Source organism: Mastigoproctus giganteus, chromosome 9, assembly GCF_048544385.1.
Source record: "Mastigoproctus giganteus isolate SK-2022 chromosome 9, ASM4854438v1, whole genome shotgun sequence".
Taxonomy (NCBI): domain Eukaryota; kingdom Metazoa; phylum Arthropoda; class Arachnida; order Uropygi; family Thelyphonidae; genus Mastigoproctus; species Mastigoproctus giganteus.
The window spans coordinates 186914653-186927286 of record NC_143583.1 but is presented as its reverse complement, the minus strand read 5'-3'; the positions used below and the strand labels follow the sequence as shown (position 1 = coordinate 186927286).

The window sequence follows — 12634 nt, the reverse complement described above, 5'->3', positions numbered from 1 at the left end:
GAAAGTGTAGCCTCTTCCACAATATCTTCTTCATCTACACTTTCCGAATCGTCCTTTGGAGGGATAAAATCGTCGTCATCGTCGTAACTGACGTCACTGGGATATACATCAGATAAATCCTCCAACATCTTTGCAATTTCTTCATCTGTAAGGGATTTTTTATATTGCACTTTTCTTCTTTTTGGGCACGACTGGCCTGCTAAACTGTCATCTGCACAACTCATATTACAAAGCTTTTCCGCACGTCACGTAACAAAATATTCAACACCACATACAACTACATATAGTTTACACCCTTAACTTGACGCCGAAACAAATATACACAAAACATAATATACACAAAAACAAAGACTTTCGTATGAAGTTGCCAACTGAAGTTGACAACTTCATACGAAAGTCTAATGAATCCCGTGCTTGCGCGTGATTGGCTACTGGGTAATGATGCCACAACTCGTGCCAGAGCGTGATCGGCTCTTCAATACTGCTGCGACATCATGCGCTGGTGCGTGATCGGCAGCGAATGTGTTAACTGTGAGGGAGAACATCCAGCCTATTCACGAGCATGCCAGAGGTGGAAAGAAGAAAAAGAAATTCAACGGCTGAAGGCAGAGCTAAACATATCATACGAGGAGGCAAGGAAAGCGGTGAAACCTCTCAACATCAACAAACCTGCCTACGCCCAGAAGGTAGCAGGGAGATGTTCCATTGGAACCCAGATGGACATGACCATCCCTCCAAATGAATCATTTACTCCCATCGCACATTATCTCTTAAGTTCTCAAAAACCTGCACAGAAGGACCAATCAGCTGCCACTCCTATATCGGTACTGTACCTCCTAATGCTCCAGAAGTAAAAAAAGCAATTTCGAAAGAAAAGAATAAGAAAGGTGAAGCATCCCTTAATACCCAAGAAAACATGGATGTCGAGCAGAGATTCCTCCTCAGCAATGACATCCATGTCTTTGCTGAGGAGGAAATGGACACTGGACAGCGTCCATACTTCCCCAGGAAGGATAAAGCCAAAACTGAAAAAGGTAAGCCCTCAGCACCTCGGAAGCCGCCTGATAGACCCACCAAGCCAAAATAATGGCTAAATTCCTACGGTGGAATTGTCATGGATTCCGGCAAAATACTGATGACATCAAGGCACTCCTGCAAAAGCACAAACCAGCTTGCTTTTGCATACAGGAGACTTATTTAAAGGCAAATGATGACCCCACCATGCATAACATTACCATCATTCGGAAGGATAGAATTGTGGATGGTCCTGCTCGTGGAGGAGTCGCAATCCTCATCGGCAACCAGATCCCATTTCAGCCTTTGCAGCTAGCATTGAGGCTGTAGCAATTTGCCTTACAGTAGGGTTCTTATTAACTGTCTTCTCTGTCTATTTGCCACCTGTGATTGACATCCCCCAGAAAGGCTTTAATGATCTTATCATGCAATTGCCTTCCCCTTGTTTAATTCTTGGGGATTTCAATGGACATAATACTCTGTGGGGTAGTGCTAACATCAATGGAAGGGGACGAGTCATAGAGCATATGCTCACTGATAATGACCTCTCCCTCTTAAATGTGGGAACGAACACCTTCTTCCACTTGCCTACCTGTACATTCTCTGCCATTGATCTTTCTATCTGCTCCCCTTCTCTCCTTCCTTCACTTACTTGGGAGGTAGAAGAAAATCCATATGGAAGCGATCATTTCCTCGTGATAACGACCGTAACTAGTGGTAGACTATGTTTGCCATATAGTTTACTGCAGTGGAAGATTGATCAGGCTGACTGGAATGCCTTTCAACATCTGGCAAACTTTGACATCGCTGCAGTCAGTCAGGAGCCAATCAATGAAGCAGTCATTTATGTCACAGAAATGATTGTCCAAGCAGCTGGTGGACAACATTGGTGGAATTCAGACTGCATGGCAGCAAAAAAAGCACAAAACAAAGCCTGGGGGATATTCCACCGATATCCCACGACTGAAAATTTAATATCATTGAAACGTGCACATGCGAAAGCACGTTATGTACGACGTCAGAGCCAAAGGAAATCTTGGATTCGTTTTACATCTTCCATAACTCAGGCTGCTAGCTCAAAAGTAGTCTAGGATAAGATCTGGAAAATGAAGGGAAAATATTCACCATGCCCTTCAGTGATCCTCGAGCACAACGGATGTCCAATTGCAGATCGAAATGCAGTTGCAAATAGTCTAGGGGAAACATTTGCAAAAATCTCTGCAATAACATCTTTTCCCCCAGAGTTTTTGGCCCTGAAAAAGAAAGTTGAGAAAAACCCACCGAACTTCTCTTCAAAAGGGCTTGAATCGTATAACAAGCCCTTTTTACAGGAAGAGTTAAATGCAGCACTCTTTCTCGCATGCGTGCCGTGGGGCCCGATGACATCCACTACGAAATGTTAAAACACCTCTCACCACAATCTAAGGATCACCTTTTAATTCTGTTTAACAGAATTTTTATTCACAAACAATTTCCGGATTCCTGGCAAAGGGCTATCGTCCTTGCTTTCCTAAAACCAGGAAAAGATCCTAGCAATCTAAGTAACTATCGTCCTATTGCTCTGACAAGCTGTTTGTGCAAAGTCCTGGAAAGAATGATTAATGCACGACTTGTATGGTATTTAGAAACAAACGGTCTGCTTTCCAGGACACAGTGCGGCTTCTGAAGAAATAGATCCACTCTGGACCATTTAATCCGATTGGAAACGTCCATTCGTGATGCTTTTATGAAATCCGAGCATTTGGTAGCAGTTTTCTTTGATATTGAAAAAGCGTACGACACAGCCTGGCGATTTGGAATTTTAAAAGACCTCCATAACTTTGGTCTTAGAGGTAACCTTCCTCTTTTTATTAAAAACTTTGTTTCGAATCGGCAATTCCAAGTCCGTTTAGGATCCACCCTCTCTCGAGTTTTCTCTCAGGAAGAGGGAGTCCCACAAGGATCCATTCTAAGTGTCACGCTTTTCGCAATCAAAATAAACTCTATCACAGAACAACTTCCACCTACAGTAAACAATGCCCTCTGTGTTGACGATTTTGCTATATTTTGTCATTCATGCAATATGAGGGTCAGTGAAAGGCAACTGCAGAAAACCATTGATCATCTTACAGCTTGGTCTTTGGCTAATGGGTTCAGATTTTCATCACAGAAGACTGTTTGTGTACACTTCTGTCGCAAACGTAATCTTCATCCTGACCCAGAATTAAGGTTTGGGCAAAATAACATCCCAGTTGTAGCAGAATTCAAATTCCTTGGACTTATTTTCGACAAGAAGCTGACATTTTTACAACATATTCGTCAGCTGAGAACAAGATGTGTCAAAGGGCTAAACATCCTTCGTGCCCTTTCGTCAACTTCATGGAGCGCAGATCGTTCTACCCTTCTTCGTCTTTACCTTGTCCATTCGCAACTCGATTATGGGTCTCGGGTTTATGGTTCTGCAAGAGATAGTGCACTTCAGTGGTTAGATCCAATCAACCATCAGGCCATCCGGATAGCCACTGGAGCATTTCGCACATCTCCTATCCAAAGCCTTTACGTTGAAGCAAATGAACCATCTCTGTCTCTTTGACGTAACCAGTTGTCCTTACAATACGCCTACAAATTGAAATCCCTGCCCGATCATCCCACGTGGCCATCCGTTTTTGAGCCGCGCTGGGAATACCTCTATAACACCCGTTGGACTGCCAACAAACCTTTTGGTATTCGGATCCAAGGGCTGTTGAATGAACTAGACTTGACGGTAGACAATGTTGCCCAGACACCAAGGCAATTCCTTCCACTTGTGACTTCTCCCTTAAGATCTGGGAGAAGGCTACTACACCACCATCTGTCTACCAGCAACTCTTTGCATCACATGGACAACAGTATTCTGACTTTCTACCAATCTATACAGATGGCTCAAAGTTAGAATGTTATGTGGGATCTGCTGTTGTGTTCCCTCACAAAACATTATTCTATAAGATCCCACAAGAAACTAACATTTATACTGCAGAGTTTCATGCAATACAAACAGCCCTAGATCACATTAAAAATCGCGACTACCTGAGGTATATGATTTATTGTGATTCATTAAGCGTGTTACAGGCTCTAGTATCGGTGAGGTATAACCCTCATCCAATCCTGTCCAGGATCCGGCAGATTCTATTCTCTCTCGTAGAATTGGAATTTGATATTCGCTTTTTTCTGGATCCCAAGCCACATTGGGATCTGGGGAAATGAATTAGCTGATACCGCTGCCAAATCAGCCCTTTCCCTGGATAATCATTGCCTGTCAGTCCCCTATACAGACTACAGGCAAATAATACGCTCTAAATTATATTCCCAATGGCAAGATTCTTGGCAAGGACAGGCCACAAATAAACTACATCACATAAAGCCTGTAATTTCACAATGGCAGTCCAGTCTATGCAGGGTCCGGAGAGAGGAAGTTGTTCTTGCTCATCTCCGCATAGGTCATAGTCATCTAACACATTCCTATTTGCTGAGGGCGGATGACCCACCTATGTGCGAGATGTGTAACGTCGTGCTTCTGTAAAAACAGGACATTCTATAAAAAGATGACTGACAGTTAAAAGCACGACGCTTGTGTTTTACTGCTTTTAATAATGTGACTAAGCCATTTACACTCAGTCAGATAATAGGTGACAGTGATAATATGTCCGACATTTTTAACTTTTTACAATCTATTAATTTTTATACAAAGATCTAAGTTTTATGCTTTTACTTTATACCTTTTTAACATAATAATTAATTGCTTGACGTGGTAGCCTTGGCTACCAAAATGTTTAGTAGCATTTTAAATTTGACTTGGCGCATTATGGCCTTAGCTGCCAATGTGCCATTAAAAAACCAAACCAAACCAAACCAAACCAAACTGGTGTTGCAATCATGCCAACTGGGTTAGCATGATTGCAACATCAAGGTACCTGCCCACCCACTGATGTATATTAATGACCTTCTTCCATTGACTGGAAATTCTATCCATAGTTTTGCTGATGATAGCACATTGCATTTCACTTTCCATTTTGAAAAACCTTGCCCTGCTCAATCAGCTTCAACTTCTGGAATATCCGCTACCAATTCCTTAAATGCCAATCTCTGGTAATTCTCCAGTGGGGGCAAAGACAACTTAGTTGATTTCAATCCTTCTAAAACTCAGTCTTGTCTTATATCTCGCAAAAATTATTCTTCTGCTCCTATGCTTATCTTTGGTGACACTCCGATTTCTAGGCAAGTTGATATATCTCTTTTGGGGATTACCCTGACTTGTAATCTCTTTTGGCACAAGCACATTACAAATATTGCTTCCCTTGCATCTAAAAAACTTGGCTTCCTCTTTTGCTCTCGGCATTACTTTTCTTCCAAACAGCTGTTCACTCTGTACAAATCGCAAATCCGTCCTACCATGGAATATTGTTTCCACATCTGGGGCGGTGCCCCCAAAACCTCTCAGGCTTCTAGATTCCATTCAGAAGAAGGCAGTTATGTTAATTAATGATTCCTCTCTAACAGAGTCACTCCACTCGCTGTCTCATAGATGTACTGTTTCTGCTGCATGGTTTTTCTACAGATACTTCCATGGGCATTTCTGATTCTGATTTATAATTCTTTAATATTCTATAATTCCCATTCTCTCTTTTAAAAGAGTCCGAATATGTGCCGCCACCAACCAACATCCATTTACTGTCCAATTTCAAACTCACAGAACCAACTTTTCATCTTCCTCGTTTATTCATTCAGCTGCCATTTTCTGAAAATTACAGTCTACAGAAATTCAAGTATAATGTCAACAAATATCTTCTTTCGTCTTCTCAGCCTCCAACCCAAACGGGCTAAGTACTATAGGTTCTAAATACCTCTTGTGTTTGGGGTTTTCATAAAAAAAAAAATATATATAAATATTTATAACTTTTTTTAAATTTTTTTAAGCTGATGCTGTATATGGTTGTTTCCTCACATCATCTTCCTTAAATGCCGATCTCCAGGTAATTCTCCAGTGGGGCAGAGACAACTTAGTTGATTTCAATCCTTCTCAAACTCAGTCTTGTCTTATATCTCGCAGAATGGATTCTTCTGCTCCTATGCTTACGTTTGGTGACACACCGATTTCTAGACAAGTTGATATATCTCTTTTGGAGATTACCGCCAACCTGCACTGGACCAGTGTGGCAGATTATGGTCTATTTCCCTTAGCATGAATTGTTGAGGAGGCTTCCATCCTGCAGTGGGTTGATAATGGCTGCTGTTTTTTTTTACCATCTTGCTAATACCAGTATTAACCTGTATTAAAATTTAAATATTTTAAAATGAAATATAATTAATATAAAATATTAATTTTATAATTCATAATTCCTTAAGCAGGGCAACATATTGCACTAAAGATATACTACAGGCCCATGTCTTTAAGATAATACTCAGTACATATTAATTTAAATCAAATCTTAATATTGAATAACCTCTATAAATAATATGGATATAATATAAATAATATAAATATTTAATATATAATATTTATATTATAAACCACTAATTAAACCTCTTATTAAACCTCTAAATTACCTCTCTATATAAATATAAATAACCCATGAAAAAATTTTTATAGTGAATCTTAAAGTACCATTTCTTAATAGCTCAAATCAATAAAATAATAATAGCTTAATTTATCAGTACTCACCTCAAATTATCCATGTATTATATAACTCCTAACGGATAATATAACTCCTATTCCTATAACTCCAATGTGATTATACTCAGATAATTTGAGATGAGTACTGATAAATTAAGCTATTATTATTTTATTGATTTGAGCTATTAAGAAACAGTACTTTAAGATTCACTATAAAAAATTTTTCATTGTCGAATCACACAAATACTTTAATGATAATTGTGATACCTCAGCCGTTCCACCTATCCTTTTCAATTTCCGCTTTGATTTCCCAGATGGACGTTGACATGATTAATAAGAAACATGAATATTCTAGAATCGTTATAAAATACTTCATCAGAAAATTACACATTGCATTCCTTAAAAAAGGTCTTGTTAACAACACAATTCCTAACTTCACTCGCATTTGTACTAAAGATACGTGTAAAAATTATCCATATATTATACACCAAACTTTGCTTGCAATTATTAGATACTAGCTAGGGAATAGATGTTACAACAAATACAGATTTTTGTGCCAGATACATTACATTAAGTTCTGGCTTAAAAGGAGAATGTCAATTGAAGCATGATCTGAGTTCACAGACCTAAAGAATATGCATATTAGTGCAGCACAACAAATAGTAATTGGAAGACACGCCAGAAAATGGAATGCACTTACACATAAACCTCACACCACCCTCGGTCGTCTTCAGTCATTAACCTCTCATCAAAACTGTTTTCTCCCGCAGAGTTGTCCGGCCTTGAGTATGGTTTTAATTTTGCTGTTAAAAATAAACAATACCTTATTAAAGATAGCATAGCTGAATTACAGATAAAATTAGAAAACCACCCCGATAAACACTGGGTGATGCACGAGACAAATGCTGTCATCAACTCATGCATAACAACACGACTTAATATAAGCAAAATCGCAATTAACAGATTTACATGAACTCAGGAGGAATACAGATATATTCATCCAAAAGGCTGATGAAGGGGATACCATTGTAATTTTGGACAAATGCACGTATATAGAGAAAATCCGACAGGTTCTCTCGGACAATGAAAAGTACAAGATAGATAACACACACAGGTTTAAGAACCAACTAGATACTACTCTCATGAGACTAATAGCAAGACTAATAGTAAAGAGATTTGCTTACACACACTCCAAAATATTGGCATTTGGAATAATATTCTACCACACGTTCGGAATTGTAAAATTACATAAAACGGGATACCCATTGTTTCACTTAACAAATAAGCCTTCACAAATCTATCATCGTTCTTGGTTAAAATTATATCACCACTAATGAAATTTTCCAAATTCAGGGTACATGATACAAACAAAGTCTTTGAAAGTATAAACACTGTCACGATATCGGACAGTGCCTCCGTAGCCAGGTGGGAAGGAGCAGCAGTGCATAGCACACGCTTCTTGATTAGACCGGGGTTCAAGCCTGTCACCACCAAATATGGAGGATGCGGAAAGGTCAGGGAATGACCACCGCATATTCCCAGAGCAATATGGCCTTAGTTGCTAATTCTCCTAAAAACCAAATAACAACAACGATATCGGACAACGACATACTTGCATCTTACAGTGTCGTTTCCTTTTATATTAATGTGAATAAAGATTACATATTGCAAAAATTACTGGATTTATTAACAATGGAAAACACAATTTCAAGTCATACTACCCTCAGCATTAACGGCATTTTAGAATTAGTTTCCATTTTAATCAAAGCAAGACACTTCCGGTTCCAAAATTAAATTTTTGAACAGATTTATGGTCTCCCTATTATGGGATTAGGTATTTCAGCTCCTCTTTCTGAGATTTACCTAGCTTCAGTAGAACGTCAAATACTTGAACATCTCCCCCCCCCCCCGGAGTTAAAGTGTTTATATGGTATACTGATGACATATTACTAATTGGTAATAGAACTATTATTAATAATCTCTTAACCAAATTCAACTTGGTACATAACATACTAAAATATACTCTTGAATTAGAGGAAGACAATAGTATAAATTTCTTAAATTTAATAGTATATAAAAAAGGCAATAGGCTCAGGTCTAAGATATTCAGAAAGAAAACACATACAGGGAAATATTTGCATTTTTATTCTCACCATTCATATAATACTCCTATTCCTATAACTCTTATCTGATAAATATACGGATAATTTGAGGTGAGTACCAATAAATTAAGCTATTGCCATTTTATTGATTTGAGATATAAATAACCCTTGAAAATTGATTTTCTGAACAGTATTGACATAATAATTTATTGACATAAATTATTATGTCAATAAATACCTGTTATTGCAGTATAAGTGTGGAATATTTTTTATTTTAATGCTCCAATATTCTTTAAGAATATTGTATTACAAAACTACACTCAGAAATTTTAATTGGAATTTTTATTTCCTTGACAGACACAGTGAAATTAAAAGGTGTAATAAATGTGACTGTTGAAGATCTTGTTTCAGAAATAACACCAATAGGATTAGGTAAGGAATAATAAAACTTTTTTTAATATAAATCTATGACAATATCACAACAACAGACGCAGAATCCTGAAATTCAGACAGGTTTAAGTTTCTTCAGGAATGGCTAGCCATGGCCCAGCAATCAGCATTCAGGTAGAGGATTTCGTATATTCTATATTCAAACCTTAATTCCACTACAAATGCACATTTAAAAAGTGCACAACCAGTTACTTTTATAAAATACCAAAATATGAACTCTGATCCTTATGGCTCTCCTTGGGTATAAATTGAAATTTTTATTTATTTATTTATTCTGGAAATGTTTCATTTATTGAGTAATGCGCTAAGTATGTCTTGACTATATTAATATAAATCTAAGGGCAACAAAGGCCCAATATATCCTATGGTTTAATCAAATTTAAAAATTACAAAAGTGTTACCCCAATCTCTGTATAGGGTGACTTCTATACACAACTCTCCTAAAGTGACTTATTTAAACACGATTTGAAAATGATTTAAAATACATAAAACTTTGTTAAAATTCAGTTAAATGTGTTCAATCCTCTTAGTCCATGAATGATCAGACACCCTTGGGATCATAGTTGAAAGCCCCAAACCGACACCAGACCTATCCAATTCACCACGAAACCTTTGAGTGACTGAAGACATTATGTCAGAAATTAAAAATAAACGCCACTAAAGATATCATGAAATATATTAAAACTTTGATGGTGAAAATAAATAAATAAATTATGATGAAAATGATTTTATAAAAAAACTTCCTTCCTTCCTTAAGGGGACCAGACTTTTCAACTTTCATCGTGTTAACAGGATGGAATACAAATGTGCGATATGTGTACATTATTCATGCTATTTGTTAATGGGAGATTACTTAATACGCATGCTCATGAAAGTCCACGAATATGAGATGAGAAATGGGCGTTATGTTAATAGAGTTATTTTGTATTCTCATTTTTAAGGTATCCACAATTAAAAGCTTTGTGTAATTGTGTTGTATGCTTAAAACCTTAGCTTCATTGAACAAGAAAATGTGATCTTTGTTTATGGCATGGAACAATAGCTCTGATGCTGTAGCACGTATTGACCTAAACGATGCAGCATGTTGTTTCAGACACGTATCCAAAAGACACCTTGTTGATCCCACGTACGAGGAATCGCAGCTCGCACATGAGATACTATATACTACATCATGCATTCTTATGGGTGAAGAAGGAAGTATTGAATGATTTTTTAATATGGTATGAAGTTTCTGTGTGGGTTTCGCTAAATTCAGTGTCTTTGAAAAGAATATTAAGCTGTTTATATCATTTTTGAATGTACGAAATTGTAATGAAGTTTTTTTTCCCAGTTGTATAATTATTTTCTGTGTTATCCAACCTTTCTTTGGCCTATAGTCTAATATTGTTAATGGTATAAAACGAATATCCCCTATTTAAAAACCTGTATGTGAGTTCTTTAATTTCTTTATCTAATGCAGTGTGAGTTATATATTTATATGCATTTGTAAACTGATTTAAAATAATGGAACGTTTGTAGATGAAAGGGTGATAACTAGTATAGTGTAAAAACATCCCTACAGTTCAAAATCTACTGGGTTTATGGTAGATTTTGAACTGTAATTTATCACTCTCTCTTTCTTGTTAGTGTAAAATTTAAAAAATTAATCGTTCTCGTCTGTATATCCTCATTCTCTAATGTGAATTTTAACCTCATATGTATGTTGTTTAGAGTCCGTAAAACATTATTAGTAGTCTGCTCATCCGATTTCATGAAGATGTCATCCAAATATCTCCTGCAAAAGGTAATCCTAGGTAAAAAAATGCGATAAACATATTCGTTCAATTTTATTTAGATATATTTCAGCAATAAGACTGCTAAGACTTAGCTCTATAGGTAACCCTAATATTTGTCTATAAACTTTATTCTGAAAGGAGATGTAATTTGCTTGAACTAAATTAAAAACTTCTGTTTTTGGGAATTTTTTTAATAATTGAATAATTAAATTTTTTTAACAATTTTTAATAATTGTGTTATTATTAAAAAGGTGGAGCTTAGAGGGGAACAGGTATTCTGTGTGTTATCAGACACTTAGTCTAAAACACTGATGGATCCAATATCTTTCTATTACAGAAGATTTAGGAGAAGTCCGGTTGGCCTGCCTCCCTAAAATCCACTTATGCACACCTTCTTGATGGTAAGCCCTGTTACGTCACTTAGGTGGCAACGAACGTGTAGAGTGGTTCTCTTCAAGACGCCTGGTCAGTGTGAAGAGGAAAAGACCAAACCCTCCAGCATATGACAGCACAACGAAACAAATGGCCCTCGGTCCCCAATGGCTTTCACTCCCCCCCCATGGCATCGAGAGGATCAGAGTGCAAGCAGAGGATGCTAAGAATCTCTGGGTACGACCAGGCTACCATGCATGGAAACTGAACTTGGCCTGTTACAAGTAAGATTGCTCATCGGTAAAGACAGGATATTAGACCTGGAAAAGGAACTAAAAAATGTGAATTGGGATATCATCGGTTTGGCTGAAACAAGAAGAAGAAACGAATCACGTATAATTTTATCAAGTGGAAATCTGCTGTACACCAATGGAAACAGTGAAAGGAGCGAAGGTGTAGTTGGGTTTCTAGTCCATAAAGATATAAAAAACAACATTTTGGAATTCAAAAGTATATCACCAAGGGTGTCAAGACTAATACTCAAGATTTCTAAGAGGTACAAGCTAAAGGTTATAATGATTTATGCAACAACATCGAGCCATGATGATGAAGGGGTTGAAGAAATGTACACTGAAATTGAGAGTCTTCTAGATGATCAGAAAACCCACTACACTATTATTATGGGGGACTTCAATGCTAAGGTTGGAAAAATACAAAACAGTGCAGAAAGTGGAACTATAGGAAATTTTGGAATTGGTGAAAGAAATGAAAGAGGTGAAAGACTTGTGGAATTTGCAGAATCTCAAGGATTGTCAGTAATAAACCCTTTTTTCCAGAAAAGGGTGAACAGAAAGTGGACAAGGAAGAGCCCAAATGGATTAACAACTAGTGAAATCGACTTCATCCTCACTAACAGAAGATATATCATGAATGATGTTGCCGTCCTGAATAAGGTAAATGTTGGAAGTGATCACAGAATGGTAAAATGCATACTTGATATAGATGTAGGAAAGGAAAGGAAAAAACTGACTCAAGTAAATAATACAAAGGTCTTTGAGATAAGAGAAGAGGAGAAAGAGCAGTACGTACAGGAACTTAAGAACAAGTTTGAGCTTCTGCTCAGGACAAGATATCGATGAGGAATATTACAACTTTCTGAAAGTGATAAAGCCCAAGAAACCTATAGGGAAAAAGAAATCCAAAGAAAAAATTAGTCAAGAAACACTTGTAATGATGAACCGAAGGTGACAAATGAAGAGCAAGATAAACACTGACAAGGAGAAAATTGAGTA

At 37.2% G+C, this 12634-nt stretch overlaps 1 protein-coding gene across 1 annotated transcript in view; it reads left to right on the top strand.

The window, feature by feature from the left end:
• The first annotated feature begins 494 nt into the window (after positions 1-494).
• The window catches only part of LOC150080950 (enoyl-CoA delta isomerase 2-like), a 161065-nt gene continuing 148925 nt past the window's right edge, over positions 495-12634 (top strand). Inside the window, exons 1-2 of the mRNA XM_090380862.1 lie at positions 495-531; positions 9103-9177. Coding sequence (XP_090236988.1) covers positions 495-531; positions 9103-9177 — 112 coding nt within the window. The remainder of the gene's footprint in view (positions 532-9102; positions 9178-12634) is intronic.